Source organism: Molossus molossus, unplaced genomic scaffold (assembly GCF_014108415.1).
Source record: "Molossus molossus isolate mMolMol1 unplaced genomic scaffold, mMolMol1.p scaffold_m16_p_19, whole genome shotgun sequence".
NCBI classification, from domain to species: Eukaryota; Metazoa; Chordata; class Mammalia; order Chiroptera; family Molossidae; genus Molossus; species Molossus molossus.
Window position 1 is genome coordinate 5,857,548 of NW_023425354.1, and position 19,185 is coordinate 5,876,732.

At 59.8% G+C, this 19,185-nt stretch overlaps 1 protein-coding gene across 1 annotated transcript in view; it reads right to left on the reverse strand.

Annotated features, from left to right (window-relative positions):
• Positions 1-1,497: 1,497 nt before the first annotated feature.
• Positions 1,498-19,185, reverse strand: part of TTYH2 (tweety family member 2) — a 31,304-nt gene continuing 13,616 nt past the window's right edge. Inside the window, exons 4-14 of the mRNA XM_036269390.1 lie at positions 16,285-16,505; positions 13,401-13,496; positions 12,839-12,911; positions 8,967-9,036; positions 8,718-8,773; positions 8,108-8,200; positions 7,793-7,885; positions 6,331-6,494; positions 5,590-5,775; positions 5,047-5,125; positions 1,498-3,359 (exon numbers count right to left, since the gene is read on the reverse strand). Of these exons, the coding sequence (XP_036125283.1) occupies positions 3,279-3,359; positions 5,047-5,125; positions 5,590-5,775; positions 6,331-6,494; positions 7,793-7,885; positions 8,108-8,200; positions 8,718-8,773; positions 8,967-9,036; positions 12,839-12,911; positions 13,401-13,496; positions 16,285-16,505 (1,212 nt within the window). The 3' untranslated portion in view covers positions 1,498-3,278. The remainder of the gene's footprint in view (positions 3,360-5,046; positions 5,126-5,589; positions 5,776-6,330; positions 6,495-7,792; positions 7,886-8,107; positions 8,201-8,717; positions 8,774-8,966; positions 9,037-12,838; positions 12,912-13,400; positions 13,497-16,284; positions 16,506-19,185) is intronic.

A 19,185-nucleotide genomic window follows, 5' to 3' on the forward strand; every position in this document is an offset into this window, starting at 1 on the left:
TTTTTTTTTTTAGTTTTCTATATATTTGGAATATTATTAATCCTTTACCAGACATATGATTTGTAGATATTTCCCCCCATCAGTGGGTTGCTTTTTCCTCTGTTGACAGTGTCTTTTGGTGCACAAATATTTTAAAGTTTCAGTTGTTCGGGGTCTCTGAGATTTTATATACATTTTAGAATAGGTTTTTCTATTTCTGCAAAAAAATGTCATTGGAATTTTGATAGAGATTGCATTGAATTTGTGGCTCTTTTTTTATTTTTATTTTTATAATCCTCACCTGAGGATATTTTCCCATTGATTTTTAGATACACTGGGAGGGTGGAGAGAGAGAGGCATCAATGTGAGACACATTGATTGGTTACCTCCCACCAGATCTCCAACCAGGGCTAGGGACTGACCTGCAACCAAGGTACATGCCCTTGACCGGAAATCGAACCCACAACTCTTCCATCCGTAGGCTGATGCTCTAACCACTGAACCAAGCTGGTCAGGGTGAATTTGTAGCTCTTAATCATCTACAAATTGGGTAGTATATTCATTTAATGATATTAAGTCTTCCAGTCCATGAACATGGGATGTCTTTCCACTCCAGGGGTACCCTAGTTCTGATCTTGGCTCCGAGGGACGTGCAGTTGAGCCTGGCATGTTCTGTTGCACAGAGCCCTCTGCACTCACCTCGAATGCACCCGAAGGAAGCAGAAGCAGCCCTGGCCGGTTTGGCTCAGTTGTTAGAACATCGGCCTGCGGTCCGCAGGAGGCAGAAGCTGCTCTCTTCAGGAAGCTCTTCCCGGAGCTTAGGGCCATGGGTGGAGAGTCCTGCTGAGCCAGTCCAGGCTGGCTGGGTTGCCCATCAGATAAAGGGTAGTCTGCAAAGCATGGAGAGTGCAGTGCCTCTCAGGTGCCCCTACTGGAGAGGCACCCCATGGAGGTGCAGAGTTGAGGAAGAGGGTGCAGCAAGGACCCACAGCAAAGTTGGGGGAGGCAGCCCGCTGTGTGACCACCGCCCCAACCCCATAGCGTTGCACAGAGGCGGCAGCTTGGGCTCTGGGTGGACATCTGGGCTCTGGCACTCACTCCAAGTTACCCTAAATTACCCTCTCTGTGCCTGTTGGCCTATTTGTAAAATGAGTGACCCCATAGGGTTACTATGGTTTGAGTAACAATGAACAGAAATACTCAGGACAGTCCCTGGTACATTGCAGGTGTCCAATACGTGTTATTTATCATTAGCAACATTAAGAACAATGACCTTTATGGGAACTTCGGAGAAAGACTAGAGCAGAAACAAGGTCTGAGTATGAGAGTAGCTGGGGGCCACACGAGAGGCCCCGTGACATGCATTCAGTGGCCCCGTCTTCCAACTCTCCCACTGAAATCGCTACTGAAATCCGCTTTGAAGCCCTCGGACCACAGAACCCAGCTGAAGGGACCCTTCAGTCCTTCCTTACTCCCGCAGCCAAGAAAGTTAGACACTGAGCGTGCATTTTAGTACGAGTGGTTTATTTGTCCCCCAGATGAGGGCGCACATGTACCAGGCAAGGCGTGCCACCTAGCTCCTGCAGGAATCACCCAAGGGTTCTAGTTTAGTCTACATGCATTAAGAACAGCCCTCTAGTCGCCAACAATGAGACATTAAGAAGCAAGAGCTTGACGTCACAGTTTGTATCTGCACATGACGTGGCCGCCCACAGGTGTCCTTATGGTACAGGTTCACACGGGTTAATAGTGCAGGCGAGTCCCGGCTGCCCTGTGGCCCCATTCCATCACAGGGTTGGCTGGGGGCCGAGAGCCACTCCGCTGTCAGTGTTTGGATGAAAAGGTGGCTATTCCCAAGTGGAAAGAGAGCCCTTGTCCCAAGCCGTGCCACCCCATGTCCCTGCTTTGGCAGTTGAAACCGTGGGGGCTTCAATGCTGGGCACTCCGAGTTGGCAGGATGTTGGCAGCACCAGAGACCCTAACCCTGGCTCCTCAGTGGGCAGAAAGATGGGTCATTATTTTCCTCCTGGTTAACAAGCTCCTCCCCTAGCAGGCAGTGCAGGGGCCTGGGACAACGGGGTGGTGGGCAAGACGCTTATCTTTGTATCAAGACACAGTTGTCTTTGCTAAAATCTTTACTGAGAAACTTGCTTGAAGACAGGGGAGGGGACCGCTGGCCTGGGCCCCCGGCATTCCCCTGGATGGGGCTGTCCATGCTGTTTGCCCTTCCTTCTCCCTTAGTGCCCCCCAAGTGGGATGAACCCACCTTCCCACCAAACAGCAGCTTAGGACACGATGTCTCGCTGATCTTTATTTTGTTTTAAAAAAAAAGAACCCCCCTGCACCCCCAGATCCTTAAAGACCTGACCGGGTCAGAAGATGTGAAAAGGAACGGAATACAAACCAGGGGTAAGGAGCCCCAAATCTATTGTAAAAGCTGGCTGTGTTATGAGGCTCCATTCTTTGGATAATCAAAATATCTAAAATACTGGGGGGAAAAAGAGTTAAAGTCGCTCTGTTGATACCTGAGACCGTCCCTATGGGCAGGGAAGAAGCTCACAGCATTGAGTTTGGGGTGGAGGAGGGGCGACGTTGGGTAAAGGCAGGGACGAGCGGGCTCCCACCCACATTCCCGCGGGGTGTCTGCAGAGGCTCCAGGCTGTGGTCCCAGGCCCTGCAGCCACCAGCACCGTCCCTCTGTGGCCCAGGAAGAGGCCCTCAGGCCTGGGAGACTGATTCGGACAGTCCCTGGTCTCACTGGGGACATCACCTTCCTTATGAGCATCCCCGGATCAGCTCCTCCACCTTTACCTGCAGGAAAATGCTACCATTCTGTGCAGCCAGGAGGAGACTGGCCACTCGGAGTGTCACCTGGACTTCTGGCTGTGCTTGCAGGAGGCACAGTCCTGGCAACGGACCCTGGGGCCTGGTTCGGCCCCTCCTCACTGCCATTGCCCCCTGTAGACGGTGGGGTGCAGGAGTGAGCTGACCCGGGCTCCCAGCTAAGGGACAGCCGGGCAGCTGGGGGCCATTTCCGGTGTGGAGATGAGGCCAGAGCGGGAGAGACTGGTCCAGGTCGTGGGTCCTCCGTCTGCCTTGGGCTTTGGTCAGGATCTCAGCCGAGCCCCGGCGGATGCTGCCTGCCCCTCAGCGGGTCCTCCGCGGGGACAGGAGCCTCCTGGTCCTGCCGTCGGGCAAACGGCTTCCAGAGGCCTTTGGTTTCTACTGAAGAAACGCCGCTTTCACGTGAATTAATGCCAAACCAACGTGGACCGAGGGAGCAGGAACCGCTGGGGGCGCTAGGCTGGAAGGTCATTGCCGTAGTACCGCAGGTGCTCATCCGCCACGGACAGGTAGGTGGCCCTCATGCTGGGCGAGTACTGCGGGGGAGAGGGGACAGCCGGGACGGGGTCATACATGTTACCAGTTACACGGGACCCTGCTAGCGAAGGTGCTGGGGCTTTCTGAGGGATACCGGGCCGGACACAGCAGCCACGCACCAGGTTGTGATGCCGGGGAGTCACGGGGATTGGGGGTACTAGAGCGGCCTGGGCAGGCTTCCTGTCTGGTGATGCTTCCCCATGCTGTTGGCTCTTGGGTCTCCGCGAGCCACTTGCAGTGGTGGGCAGGGGACCGGTGGGGTGGTCTCCCCAGGGCAGGGCGGTCAACACTGCCGGAGCAATCAGGGTTTCTGGGCAGGTCTTAACTCTAGGGAGGAAGGTTGGTTCTGACCTTGAGCCTTGCAAATAAGGTCAGTTCTTGATTGTCTCTGCTAATGGCAGGGAGAGTGGTCTGGATCTTTCTAAACAGAAGGTAATCCAGCCCGGGCCGGTTTGGCTCAGGGGTTAGAGCATCGCCCGTGGACCAGAGAGTCCCGGGTTCGATTCCAGCCAAGGGCACGTACCTCGGTTGCAGTTCGTCCCCGCCCCAGTTGGGGTCGTGCGGGTGGCAACCAGTCGATGTGTCTCGCTCACATCATTGTTTCTCTCTCTCCCTCCCGCCCTCCCACTCTGTCTGATAGTAAAAATGTAAATAAATAAATAAATAAAGCTGCTAAAAAAAAAAGGTAATCCGAAAATCACTTTTATCTGGTATCACGGTGCCTTGAGCGATTCATTGTCACAGCAGCAGACTTCCCCTAATTATCTGTGCTCAGATTAACGGTAAAGTCAGCCTGTGTTCCTGGGCCCACGACAGCTGGTGCCAAGGACAAGGAGCCCCGGAGGCTCCCGGTGAGAAGCCTGGCAGGGGTTGAACAGGCTTCCCCCCGCCTGGTCTGGGGGCCGCAGGACCCTGGACGTGACAGCTGACTGTGTGCCCAGTGCTCTTATCAGAGGGCGGGGGAGGGGCTCTGGGCTAACACCAGCAGGGTGGCTCACAGCAGGGAAGGACAGGCGGTGGGCGGGGGCAGCTTCTCGACCACAGTACCCGGGACACTTGGGGCCCGCATTCTTTGTGGTGGAGGTCGTAGGTGTGCCGTAGGGGGCTTAGCAGCACCCCTGGCCCCGCCCACTAGATGCCAGCAGCGACTACACCCAGATGTGACAACCAAGAATCCCAACACCTTCCTGTGAGCATCCCAATGAGGCCAAACGTCCCCGGGGCACCATTGCCCAGAGCAAGACCCACCGCTCTAAGGTACGGCTCAATGCCATCTGCGCAGGCTCAATGCCATCTGCGCAGGGGAACTTCTCCCTCCCACGGAGCAGCAGGGACAGGTCCTCCCTCCTGGTCCCCAAGTACTGCGGGGCGCTCACTACAAACAGCTTCCCTGATGCCCTCCTGCAGATGACACCCCTCCGACCGGGCTGGGCCCCGCCTCTCCTCCCCCAGGCCCAGCACTCGCTGGACACCTGAGAGCATCCCGGTCCCCGGATCCAGGCCTGTCCTTGAGTCCACGTCCTTGTGTCTCCAGTGCTTCTAGTTTACCAACTGGATGGTCCCTTCCCAGCTACCTGGATGGTCAGGGAAGCACCGTGTCCAGCCGAGTAAAGGCAGAGGCTCCTTCCCCGACAGACCTGGCTCAAGACTCTGCTGCCCACCCGCTGCGGGAGGAGCCCCGGTTACCGTGGGCGGAGGGGAGCCTCTCCCGATGAGCGGCGTGTTCTCGTAGCGCGGGTTCCCACCGAAGAGCACAGCCTGGTTCCTGGGGACCGAGAGGAGAGCTCAGGAGGGGACGGCGTGGGGAAGGGGCTCTGATTTCTAAGGAGGGTCCCGTGGGCGTGCGTATGGGAGTGAGGATGGACAGAACAGAGGGAGTGTGGGCAGGAAGACAAGAGCACTCTGGGTGGCCCAGGAAAGAAGCAGCAGACGGCTGACAGGGCCCGGGAGCGGCGTGGCCTGGAGAAATGCAGATTCTTGGCCCGAGACCCCCCCTGCAGGCTCGTGGAGAGGCCTGGCATCTACAGTGGGTTCTTCCCTCCGCACACGTGGGTACGCAGGAGTCATGTGACTAAATGCTCCCTGGGGTCTTCCTGCCAGATCCCATGGCTGCAGAGGGGACCACTGCTGACCTCTGACCCCTCCTCCCCACTTGGCTCTCTAGACCCACAGACCTATCTCCCCTCGGGATTGGAGGTACAGGGGAGCCCCCAGGAGACCATGCCGTACATGTACTCGGAGACGGGGGCATTGGAGATGGTCTGGGCCGGGGGCTGCAGGCTGGTCTGGCTGCCCAGGCCGCTGCTGTAGCTGCAGTAACTGTGCAGCTGTCCCCGAGAGGGGAAGTGGGCGGCGATGCGCCGGGCCTGGGGGTTGAAGGGGTCGTCGTCATCGATGTCGTCGTAGTCTCTGTCCCTGGAATGACATGAAGGATACGGCCCACCGTGAGGGAAGGAGGCTCCCAGGAGTGGGATCCTGGCCTGCTTCCCAGGCTTCCTCCCAGGACTCCCCCTCTGGCCACAGGTGTGTCCTTGGGTTTCCTGCAAAACATGGTCCTCTGCCCTGGCTCCCAGAGATCACTCAGCCCCTTCCCAACTCCACATCACCTCCTCCAGGCAGCCCACCATGCTGACCACGTGCACACGGAACCTCCCTAACCTGCTTCCTCTCGTCTGATCTACCATCGCATTTGTCTGTCCCCTCAATGAGGCGGCAGGTGCCCTGATAACAGTGCCACAGTCTGTGCTTCCTGGTATTCCGGGGGCACCCCTCCCAGCAGTGGAAGCTCCCCTCATTTATGTCACACCACAAAGCTCTGCGGAAGAACAAGGATGCCAGGTTGTGGTGTGACCCTGTCACCATCCTCGGACCCGGGAAGCTCTGCAGAAACCCAGGAAGCCTGTCGGGGCTGAACGCCTGGGCCCTGGGCTGCTCTCGCCTGGCAGGGTATCAGCTCCACCAGCCTCCCACCTGCTGCCCCAGGGGGCGCCCCCGGCGGTGACGTGCTCCCAGGCCAGCGGGCCTGCGCGGATCATGCAGGAGAAGGCCAGCACCACGAGCAGGGAGAAGAGGCCCAGGTAGAGCAAGCCCTCGATGCCATCGTAGCAGACGCCAGCGAGGGCGTCCAGGTAGTCCTGGAGGAGGAGAGGGACAGTCAGGGAGGAGCGGGGCGCAGCCGGGGTGCGGAGCTCCCAGAGCGGTGGGGCTTCGTGGGTCCACGCTGCTAGGCACAGGGGTCGGCTCTGCACCAGACAGGCCAGGCTGTGGGGACTTGGGGGGGTGCAGAAGACGGGGCATTTACTGGACCAGGATGGCAGGAAGGGGCGGCTGCGCCTTGGGCAGTGAGGCAGAGGTAAGCCTGGCATGTCCCCCAGGGAACGGCCAGGGGGTGAGGTGGCGCCGGGCCTCGCAGGGCAGGTGAGGAGCCTGCAGCTTATCATGTGACGGGACGACACCAGGGGGGTTGGGATAAAGGGGTGTGATCCGATTTGTTTTTAATTTAAACCACTCTGGCTGCTGGATATGAAAGGACCTGGGTGGGGAGTGGGTGGGAGAAAGCGGAGACCAGTTAGGAGGCCGGGGCTGGAGGGAGAGAGGAGCGGACAGACTCAGGACATACTCGAGAGTCTGGCTGCGGTACTGGCTGTGGGACTGGACGTGGAGGGGGGGGGAGAGAGCGTACAGGGGTGACGCCCATGCTCTCAACTCTGAAGTCAGACTGCCAGGGCTCAACACCCAGGCCTTGGCTTGCCAATTCTGGACTCTCCAGTAAATCTCTCTCTCTCTCTCTCTCTCTCTCACACACACACACACTTTCCTTATCTGTAAAATTTCCCATGAAATGCTATGCATTCCACAGTATAACTGTGAGGACTAAGTGACCTATTAATATCAAGCACACAGAACCAAGGACTCAATAAATGGCAGCCATGGCCCTAAGCATGACTATTTGCACCACATCCCCATGGGATGGGAAAGCTGTTGGCATATGTTGGCTTATTGCTTTAGTGTGTGTGTGGGGGGGTGTCACCTGCAGTCAGTGGGTCCCTGCATTGTTGTCTGGTAGTTCAGATTCCTGGAGCAGACCCGGGCAATGAGTCTGGGATGTCCACTTGCAACCCAGGGAGATGGATGGGTTGACCAGAAGGCCGGGAGTCTGGCCAATGGGGAGCAGCCTCCCTCATCTAGGCCCGGGTCCCCAGTGCTCTAGAGGTGACCCGACCTAGACCTGCCACCTTGCCCCCTGGAACTTCCACTGACTCTCCTCGTCTCAGCCCCTGGAGAGAACCAAGGAGCAGGCACTTCTTCCAGCTGCCCGTGCCCAGGCCCGCAGGCCCCCAGGCAAGCTCTCGTCCGGCCTCTCCTGGCTTCTCTGGGAAAACGTGGCCAGCTGGGGTGTCCCCCCCCCCCGCCCTCAGGGCCAGCCCAGCACCTTGTGCAGCCCTCGGCAATCCAACAGGGCTGTCAGCTGGTGGAGGCTGGACTCCGAGGAGTTTAACAGGAGCTGGATGCTGAGCAGGTCGTTCTGAAGCAGAAGGAAAGAGGAAACATGTGGACAGACAGGCAGCGGACACTGCCGGAGGGGGCGGGGCTTGTGGATAAAACCACGAACAGCAGCAGGTGCACTCAGGCCTTTACAGCCAAAGGAAGGAGCCAGACTACCGGGAGGGAACCCTCTCCACAGCCTGGCTCTCCGAAGCCCGGGGCTGCCCCGCTTCTGGCGTGGATGCTGGGGAGACGGTCTTACCTCTGCCATGGGGAAGACGGGCACAGCAAACTGCAGCAGGTCCCCCACCTGGGTCTGCATGGCGGTCAGCGAGCGCTGGAAGACGGTCAGCGCCTGGGCGAGGAGAGACCGCAGCCCACCGTGAGGTCTGTTTCCCAGGGCCTCCCAGCTTTGGACGGCCGGTTCCCCCTGCGGTCCCTCCCTCCGGCTGCATCTGCACCCCCTGACTGTGGTCCTTCCTGCCTGCAGGAAACCTTCCCCTCATCCCTCAGGCTCCTTGAGAGCGGCAGGTCCTCTTGCTTCCGGCTACTCCACGTGTGGTCCTCGGACCAGCAGCACAGGCCCTGCCTGGGAGCTCGTGAGACACGCAGACTCGGGCCCCAGCCCAGACCCTCTCACAGCATTTGCATGACAACCACACCCCTTGGTGATGGGCATCGTCCATGCTGACGTGTGAGACATGCCGATCGAGAAGCTGCTGACCAAGAGCACTGACCCTTCAGAGGACCACAGTGAAGCAAAGGACACCCGGCCACCTCCACCTGCCCGGTCAGTGCTGGGGCTGGGGTCTAGAGGGAGCATGTGACGCAGGGCACTGCGGGCAGGGTGAGGGCCGGGCTGATGGCTGTACCTGCTGGAACGGGCTGCTTACGCTCTGACTGCAGTGCAGGTAGTAACGGGTCACCTCTGCAAGGCAAGGACGACGTCAGGCAGGAGCTCACAGGGGACCGGGCCACTCCCGAGCTCCCAGAGGCAGGTTCTAAGAAACAGCCCAGGGGTCCAGCTGGTCCTGAAGTGTGGGCTTTGGGAGGGACTGGGTGACTACAGGGCTGACAGGGGTAAGCAGAGGCACAGTCTGGCTGGCCCACAAGCTCGGTACCTGTGCTGAGCTGACCCTCCGTGATGTTCAGGATGAAGCTGTCAGGAGCCGCACAGAAGTCACTGGTGCCCTAAGCCAGGGAGAGACGGGAGGGGTGGGGGAAGGTCACGACACCAGGGCCCCGGGAGAAGCCCTGTGCCCTTGGCCCCAGCCACTTGGGGCCCTCAGCTCAGTCCTGCGTGGACAAGTACCATAAGGAACCAGCCCCCCTGGGCTTGAGTCCCGGCTCTGCCCCCTCCTAGCTCCGTGACTCTGGACAAGCGACTTGTCCTTTCTGTGTCTCAGGTGTCTCATCTGTAACAGGGAGAGGAACACCGATTCACTCTAGGAGTTAATCTACATAAAGGACTCCATCTTTCCGATGCCTCTTCTGGGATGGACCTCGGCGAGCTTGGGCCAAAGGGAGCTGCAGGATGGGTGTCTGGTGGGCTATTTGCCCCACGGCCTCAATTGCTCACCTCTATTTTATTTTAGGCCGTGCTGTTATCAAGCCCCACACCCTTTGGGGGTGTCAATCTATGAAGCCGTCCCTGGACTCTCTCTAGCAGGGGTGGGGAGCGTCCAGTCCGTGGGCTGTGTAAGGCCCGTGGAATCCATGTCCGCTAACCTCACACGCCTCACCAGATGAGCCTGACCACATACAGCAGGCTCGCTTTCAGTCGATCATTCTGTATGGCCCGCGAATGATGTTATAAATATCCAAATGGCCCCTGGCCGAAAGAAGGTTCCCCACCCTTGCAAAGAACTGTGTTGGTGCCGAATCCATCCTGAGCTCTGGCTGCAGGAAGACAGAGGGGCCCGGGAGTCAGAGGACATGAGCTCCAGACTCTGCCACCGATGAGCTGGGGGCTTGGCCTGGCTGGCTGACCACCAAGGGCCCACAGGGCTGAGTGGGAGCAGCTCCAGGCCCTGGGAGAGGTGGCAGCAAGAATGTCGTCCTCTGAGCCAGGCCCTCCCCAGACCCAGCCGGGGCGCAGTGGGGCTCCGGGAAAGGGAGCCCCGCTTCTCAGAGCAGCCAGGGTTAAGCTCTGGTCCTGACTCCCAGGGTATGCTCCTGAGGAGGGGACCCCTCCCACAGCCCAGCACTGGCTGCTTCGGGGGTCCACACGGGAACAGCATTCATTCATCCAGGAAGTTGGTAAATGTTTACTGAATACCTACAGGGCGCCATGCACTGCCCCGGGCACGGGCACGGTGGCGAGCTGCCCTGTGGCACTTACTCATCTAGAAAGTGCATGTATGAGTGAGGCTGGGGACTGACACGCCCCTCTGGATACAGAGCTTCCACGGAGCCACACCCGCACACATATGTGTGCACACACGCGTGCACACGCACACGCACGCACCGCCATGCACTCAGGACCTGCGAGAAGTGCTCTATACATAAATCGCTCACATGCACCATGGCCGAGGTGCACCCCCCTTGTCACTAGAGGGGCAGAGAGAGGGCAGCCAGCCCAAGTGGGGGTGGGAAGAGAGCGAGGCTGCCATCTTGGTCTGGGTCACTTCCGAGAAGTCTGGGCCCCAAAGGGGGCAGGAGGCCCTGTCAGGGGCTCCACCAGGGACGTGGCCCCCCGGCCCCTTCCCCGCCTCGGGCCAGGCCTGCTGGTCAGGCTCCCCTGCGGACTCCCCTTTCCTGTCATCAGGACAGGGGCCTGGATGTGTGCTGGCCACGCAGTGGGGATGACGATGGGGCGGGGAGAGAAAGGGGCGCCGAGCACAGCTCGGGTGGGTGGACAAGCCACCCTGTGCCCGGCCAGGTGGTGGCTGAGCCTGCAGGCAGCCCCTGTGAGCGGAGGGGACGGTCTGCAGGAGTCAGCCTGGGACCCTCACATAACAACTGTGTGTGCCCCGTGGTGGCTGCAGCTTAGTGAGCATGGACCCCATCCTCCCACGACTAACCACCATCTCATCCCACCGCGGTGCTTTGAGGCCAGGGCTGTGATTCTCCCCATTGTACAGAGGAGCAGCCGAGGCCTGGAGAACCTGTGCCTTTCCCGGGGGCCCACTGTGGGGAGGGGTGCCCGGATCCCCAGGGAGCATCCCTCAGCCACTGCGCAGCCACAGCTCCGATGCCCCTTCCCTCCCTGGGGAGTCCTTTCTGGGGGAGGGGACAGCAGGGCGCTGGAGGATGGTGTGGGGACGCAGTGTCAGTCCTCTGGCCCCAAAACTCTCTCAAAAAAAAAGCCAGGCCTCAGAGGCTGGGCAGGGAGGCCACACAAAAGCTGCCCACAGTAGCCTCTGAGGGTCGCCTCCCTCCCCTCGGGGCTCCTCCTCACCCCCTTCCTATTAAAATGCGGCAGAATCTGCTTCCCAGCCTCGAATCAAAGGCTCATTCACAGGGGCTCTGGCACCCAGGGCCTGGCTAAACCAATTAGGAAGTGGCTCCTCGCATTCCAGAGCACCCAGCCCCGAGATTAAATCGCCTTTGGTTTCCTTGGACACTGAAGCCTGGTGAGGAGCCAGGAGGAGGCTGCCTCCCAAGGGGCAGCTTATGGGGGCAAGCTGGATGCTGCTGCTGCTTCCAGACAGCAGAGGCTGCCCAGGGGGCGGGCGAGGCCCCAGGAACACACACCGAGTGTGTGCGCTTCCCTGGCTTACACTTGCCGCCAAGGAGGGGCTGGGGGCCGCAGCCGCTCCCTGGACTGCGCACAGCCCTCCCCGCTCCCGATGATGTCAGGATGCCTTAGAGCATGACCTGCGCCATCTTCCCTGAATCTGAAGGGACCCCGCCCTTGGAACATGTGCTCACGCCTGTCTGGTTCTCCCTCCTGCCCCACGTGGACACTGCATGGCTGCGGGGAGCAAACCAAACAGGAGCCGCCTGCCTCCTCTCCCTTCTGGACAAACTCTGCCTAAAGCTGCTATGAGCCAAGCAGCACCGGGCTCCATTCATTCTTTGGGCGCCACGGGGTGGACTGCCCAAGGCCAGAGCTCCGGGCCCGCCCCGGGTCACTGGGCGAGCATGCGTGTGGGTAGTGGGTTTCCAGAAGGAGCCCCATTCTTTTCTCTCCAGTATCTCGGGCAGAACAGACGCAGGTCACTGGGACAGTTTCTGGCCCTTGAACCAGCTAAAGTTGCCTGAAACCCCCTGGTAAATCCCGTCCCCTGCGCGCGTGCACACACACACACACACACACACACACACACACACGGAGTGTACCTCCACTGCATTGACTCACACAGGCTGCAAACACCTGCCCACAAGTCCTCCTGCAGGCTGCTGCCACTTGGTCAAGAGCAAACATGGCACCTGGAGCCCTGCCACCGGGCCGCACGAAGGATGAACGAATGAACGGATGAACGAATGACGCACGCACAAAGCTTTGCTCGAACGTTAGGTCTGTTGAAGACCAAACACCTACATAGGAAGCGTGTGTGTTTGTTTTTGCCCTTCTGAGGCACTACCTCCATAAACACGCACTGCGGTGTCGGCCTGTGCGAGTCCAAGGGCGGCACCGGGACAGGTGAAGCCAATGCCACGCCCACATTTCCAGCGCCCAAGGGCTGTGCTGAAGCCAGAGGGCTCCTCCAGCCCGAGGGCCGGGCCCTGCAGGCCGCTACTTCTTCAAACCCAGAGAGGTCACCTGGTCGTCCATGCGTGTCCTCACAAGCAGTAAGCAGGGGGCTGGGAAGGGGCAGGCTTTAGATGTCTTATCTTGACTCTGACCCTAAATGCTCCATGATCGCGCGGAAGCCTCTTTCTTCCTCTGGACCTGTGTCCCCCAAGGGCGAGGGGCTGATGTGGATGAACCTTCAGTTCTAAGATTCCAGGGTCCTAGCTTAGGGACTGAGACTGGAAGCTGACCCTGCCCTGGGGGCTCTGGGCAGGACATACACACGTACCATCCATCCCCCCACCCCCAACTCACCACTGCTGCAGCCGTGTCCACGGCCAGGGACGTCCAGCTGAGGATCAGGGCCAGCAGCCCACAGCACAGCATCCTAGGAGAGAGGCAGTGAGGGGGATCCAGGCAAAGGCGGCAGACAGGGGACCCCATGACGGCTGTCACCCCACCAACTTCAGTGCCCTTCCGCGCAGCATGACCTTGCCCTCCCTGGCCCGAGCCTCGGTCCCTGCCCTGACATCGCCCTGCTGACTGCTGGGACAGGGGGATGGCACCCATCACTTGGGCTCAGGTCCCTGGGCTGGACCGTTCAGAGGGTGTTAGCTAAGCAGGAGCTGGGTGGAGATGGTGGGGGGCTCTAATGCCCGGGCAGGCCCAGGAGGGAGGGACACAGCCCTTGCTTGGCGTCCAGGTAACAAAGCGGTGGCTGCTGTTTGCTCTTTGCTGCGTGCCAAGGGTTGAAAGTGGCTTTAGGCTGTGGCCCCACATCCTTCCAGCCTGGCCCTCAGTGCCCCCTCTCGGTGGCACCGTCACCCCACGTGCTTGCCCAGACCTTTGTCCCAGACCTGCAGGCAGGGCCACTCACAAGGCCAGGAGACACCTGGAGCGCTTGGCCAGTCCCAGGCAGGCAATGAGGCAGATGAGCAGGTCCAGGACGAAGAGCAGGAGGTAGGAAAGCCACCTGGGTGGAGGACGAGGGACGGTCAAGGGCAGCAGGGCGAAACTCCCCCCGAGAGGCCTGAACGGCAGCCCCCAGGCCACTGACCCTTTGTCACAACTGCCCAGAATGGAGGCATGGGCAGAGAAGGGACTTCTCCAGTCCCCAAAGGGAAGTCTTGTGCTCATTATTTTTCCTGATGTAGGAGCCAAACACATCCGGTGACCCCTCCTCTCCTGCACTGGGAGCCTGGCCCAGAAATTCCCCGACTCCACGGGCTCCCCGCCTTCCTGCAGGGCTCCCCGCCTTCCTGCAGGGGACGAGGCCACCAGCCCCTCTGAGTCCGGGTTTCCTGTTTCAACCCGAAAGGTTTCCTGTTACTTCTCTCCCATCTGCAGGAAATGAAGTCAGGGTGGCTTCCACCTCCCTCCCCGGGGCGCGTTCCCACCCCTCGCTCTGCGGCCTCCCTCGCGTAAGGGGTTCCTGGAAACAGCTCTCCGAGGCGGTGCGCCTTCCCAGAGGAGCCGAGGGATGACCTGGGGATGCATTTTCAACCGAGAACTTGGCTCCCCAAAGCCACTGCGGCCCTCCCCCCCAGCCCCTCCCGCACCCGGCCTCTGCTGAAGCTCATGCTGGCTCAGGCCCCTCTCACGCCCCGCCCCTCTCACGCCCCTCCGAGGAGCCTCTCCGGGAGGGTGGTCTGTTCCCGTCTCTTATCACCTCTAATGCTCAGCCAGGCCTTGTATAAAAGTGCTAAAAAATGTCTGCTGAGCCCGGCCGGTGTGGCTCAGTGGTTGAGCGTCGACCCGGCACCAAGAGGTGGTGGTTCGATTCCCAGATTCCCGGTCAGGGCACATGCCCAGGTTGTGGGCCTGACCCCGGTGGGGGGCATGCAGGAGGTGGCCAGTCGATGTTCTCTCTCATCCATGTTTCTATCTCTCTCTCCCTCCCACTGCCTCTCTCTCTAAAATCAATAAAGAAAATATATTTTTAAAAAAGTTTGCTGAGCTGGATGGCTGTGCTCTAGACCCACCAGACAGCAGACGGGGGGTTGTCTGGAGGAGACCCAGGCCCAAGGCCGGGCCTCGTTCTGCAGCAGCTCAGGGGAGAGAGGGGGCGAGCAAACAGCACATGAGGCCCAGGGACAGGCCGTCGTCAGTGTCCAGGAGCCGCAGGTCCTGCCCCGCCCTGAACAAGGATGGGAGCAGGAGCGGGAGTTCTAGGGTCCCTGTCAATCACCCAGACGGAAATGGCAGGTGCTGCCCGGCCCTGAACAAGGATGGGAGCAGGGGCGGGAGTTCTAGGGTCCCTGTCAATCACCCAGAGGGAAATGGCTTCAGGGCAGCTGGCATGGCTCTCCCTCCCATTTTTAATGAAATCGCCTTAATAAGCTCCTTTTGATATATAAATGGACTCATTTCATCCTCGTCATGATCTAAAGGCCCACATTAGGCCCTGTGTGTACCTGGGCCTCTGCTCGGTCCACTCAGAGAATGGCAGGGTCAGAATGGATGCTCATGTTTACCTCCCCCAACCCCTTGTGATAAAAAGACCCCGGATGAAGGCTCAGGCAATGAATGGCCCTTACGTCACAGGACTAGTCAAAGGCCCCTGTTTTGGGTCACGGGTCAGTCTTAGAGTTGGTAGTTTCTTCGCATCACCGGGGAGAAAGGCACCTTGGAGCAGGAGTGCCCATTGGGTGGGAAGCTGAACCGAGGTCCCTTTCGGTCCAGGGTCCCTGACATCTGGGACGGCAGGGCTGGACACCCAGAGTACCAGAGTCTGTGCTTCCCCTGGGCGGGGCCCTGCTACCTCCTGCCCTGCGGAAGGCGAGACCCCAGGGCAGGGAGGTGTCTGGCCAGAGGCCACCACAAGCCTCTTCTGCAGGCTCCGTTCAGCCTGGGTTGGGACTTTCTCACAAAGGGGAAATGAATCCAGAAAACCAGGGTACATTGTGCAGTGCTGGGCTGAGGGCTCTGACCTTTGCCAGTGGCTTGGACAGGAGCCCGCACATCGTGGGGGAGGGGTCCAGAGAGCTGATCTGCTCCTGCTCCACCCTCAGGCCTCCTCCCGGCTGGCCCTGGGGGCAACGCCTGTGCCAACCTTCAGCCAGGAGACACCCAAAGCCCAGGTCACTGCCTCCTTCCTTGGCTCTCCCCAGAGTGACCTTCACTAGATCCTGCACGTAGGGGGAGGGCAGCCAGTGCCCGGTCAGCTGGCCTGTGCCCAGTATCTTCACCTGGGAAGGGTCTGAGGAATGGGGGGGGGGGCAGAGGAGACATAAATGGTCCCCAGAGGACAGATGCGTAGGCATGAGTTTGCACACCAGAGTATGGCAAAGGCAGTGTGGTGCCCACAGCCCCCAGGGGTCAGGCTGGGCATCTCTGGGCTGATAAACTGCCAACAGGGGAGGCGCTGCAGGCAAAGAGGCCACCATGTCCCTGATCCCCTGCACCCCTGCGGCGGAGTCTGTAGGTGCCGGGGGCCCTGCCCCACAAACCTTGGCAGGTGGGGAACCTGTAAACCTCTGCACTGGACCCAGCACCAGCCGGGGGAATGCTGGTCCTGGGGAGCCCCCTGCTGTGAGCCGGGAGGCGGAGACCAGGTCCAGCGCCGGGATCCGGGGCCACAGCACTGCCCTCAGCGCCTGTCTGTCTCGGGAGGCTGCCCCATATGCCCGCCGCTCGGCCCCTCAAGCTCTCGTGGCCTCTGACCTCAGGGGCTTGCTAAGACCTTGTGGCCCTTTCTTGCCTGGGCCCCAAGACGCAGGCCGGGACGAAGGCACTCGCTGCCCCTGCTGTGGGCCCCTCACCTGTAGTACTCCACGTAGCCAGTCTGGTCGGCCAGCTGGGTCAGCTGGGCTGTCACCTCCGTCCACACGGGCACCCCTGACAGCTGGGCAATGATGCTGCCGGCCATCTGCTGCAGGAACTTCAGCGCCTGGAGGTAATCGGCCCGGGCGGCGAAGATCTCACTGAGCCGGGCCAGGTGCTGTTCGAGGTCCATCTCCATCTTCTGGGTGGTTCCGGATACCTGGGGGAGTCTGGGGTCAGGAACCTGGCTCCGGGGCAGGCGGAAGCTGGAGAGGTCTAGCTCTGGACTGTGACTCCGGAGCAGGGCCGTGAGAGGCCAAGGACAGCTGCGTGCGCCTGACAAGTGCACCTCACACACACGCCCCAGCCCCGAAGGGCTCAGGGTGCTGCCCAGATGGAGGACGGAAGAGAGAGGCCCCAATAACCACCCGGCCCCCGTCTCTCCACCCAGCGGACAGGCCCCAGTCTGGCCGGAACCACGACCTGGGCCCTGCAGATTCTTGGAAAACTTCCAACACTTTGGACTGCGAATTCTTTTTTAGAGCAAGGAGTCAAACGAAGCGAAGGTCTCTCTGTTGCTACCTGACGGTTTGTTCCCACAGTAGGATTTCTAAATGCCGCAGGGGAAAGGCGAGCTGTCCACTCCGAGCTCCTGGGCTCGCGCGGAGGCAGGTAGTGGAACTTCGAACAGACAGACCCGGCCCTGCCTCGGGGACACGCGACGGGAGGAGGAAACCAGGGCCTCCGCAGGCTCGCGTCCTGCCTGCGCACCTGTCCTGCGGGCGGACGGACGGGCTCCAGTCCCTTGGCTGGGCCTTCAGAGCCCGGAGTCGAGCGGACCCTGAAGGGAGCAATTTGCTACTAAAAGGTGGGGAGGGAAGGACAATGGCAGTGACTGTCTGGTCGGACAAGGAACAGGGGCAGGGGTATCGGAAAGATGCTCAGACAGCGCAGATGTAGGGTCCCTCCCTCCGGGCCTGCTCGGGGCCAGTGTCGGCAGGAAGGGGAAGAGCTGTCCTGCTCTGAAACTGTCACACTAAACAACAAGCACACTGGCTGGAGGGGGAGTGCGGCTAATCCCAGGCCTGGGACACAGGTGAACAGGACGCTGGCAAGGGGCAGCCCCCCCCCCCACCAGCGCTCAGCAGGAGGCAGATGAGTCCCGGACCGAGGGGGTGGGGCGGCCGCTCTGTGAGTTCCTGGTCCCAGAAGAGAGAATAGCCCTCTTTGTTCCGTCCTGTCTTATGTTTCTACGTCAGCGGCTGGTTCGGCTCCCAGCTTGTGCTGGTTCTCATGAGCTGGTGGAGGACTAGGAGATACCAGAGTGCAGAGATACCTTAGGGATCGGGCAGCTTTCAGCTTCAGAGGGGTGACAACCATGTGGAAGGAAACAATAACTAAACAGCACCCTGAAAAACGGTCCTTTTTTTTTCTCTCCAAATCCTTACCCAGGGATACATTTCCACTTATCTTCAGAGAGAGTGGGGGAGACAGAAACATGGATGTGAGAGAGACACATCGACTGGTTGCCTCCCACATGACCCCGACCAGGGCCAGGACCAAACTGCAACCAAGGTACGAGCCCTTGACCGGAATCGAACCCATGACTCTTTGGACCTTGGCCGAATCTGTAACTGCTGAGCCAAACCGGCCAGGGCTGTCCTTTTTCATTCAATAACATCAATGTAACAATTGCACTGCAGCCCCAGCCCCTGGGCACTTGGTAAATGCTAACACGAGGCACAGACCTTGCTCTGTGCTCCATGTTCCCAGATTCCAGACGGCACAGCCAAGGGCTGCGAAAAGTGGTCGGCAAACGTCAGCTGTGAGCCCACAGTCTTCCCTTCCACAGCCCTACATTCCAACTTCGCTGTTTTCTGAAATACCTCCTTGAAAAAACGAAAAGCCAGGAAACACCTGCCAGGCTCTCTTTCCCCCTGGTGTCTTCTCGTAGGAAACAGAACAATGAGAAAACTGACCTACGTGCAGCACCCTCTTCTCCACGCCACCCCAGGTCCTTGGAGGGTCAGTACAGACAGGGCTCCCAGCAGGACAGAGGGGGGCGCCCCAGAAGCGGAACAGGGCTCTTCACCAGAGAGGAGCTCAGCTCAGCTCCCCAGGTGGGGGCGGGGTTACAGGCAGTTAGCAAGTGGTGGAGGCTGGAGTCCCACGGGATGAAGCAGTGGTCCAGGTCCAAGCAGCTGCAGGATGAGCGGCTGGGAACTCATTATAAATGCAAATTCTCAGCCCCACCCAGACCTACAGAATCAGAAACTCGGGTGGGGCCAGCACTCCAGGGGTTTCTGATGCAACCTCTGGGAGGGAGGAAGCTTCTCTACTTAATGGTTTTCCAGAAGGGCAGACACCCTAGGCGTTGAAGGGGCGGGGCCTCGGCAGGTTGCCTCGGAGAAGCCCCAACTCAGATCCTTGAAGGGAAGGGTGAAGACCAAACACCTGGGTTCTAGTTCTTGCTCTGAAAATATCAGCTTCCAGCCTGGGACAGGAACGCAGCCTCCCTGGGCCCGATTTCTCCACCAGAGGGCTGCCCACAGGGCTGCTGCAGGCTCACTGAGAGCCCAGAGGAAACACCAGCCCCAGAACGTGACAGATGGAGTCAGCGGCTTTCAGGGGCGGCAGAGCCCAAGGCCCTTATTTTGAGCTCAGACCCCGAGGGGTGAGAGGTGTGCCTGGTCCCCTAGGTAACTGGAGCCCAGGCCTCCTTCATTGGTGCACAGATGGGGGGCACTGGATCCAGGGAAAGGACCCAGATGACCCTTTATGACCCCCCCCCAATCAGAGCGTGTAGCTGATCCGGAACCCTGCCCACCAGCCTGGGCCTTGAGCCTTGGCCCCTCCCATCGAGGCACAAGTGTGGGGCTTCTGGTCCAGCACAGGGAACC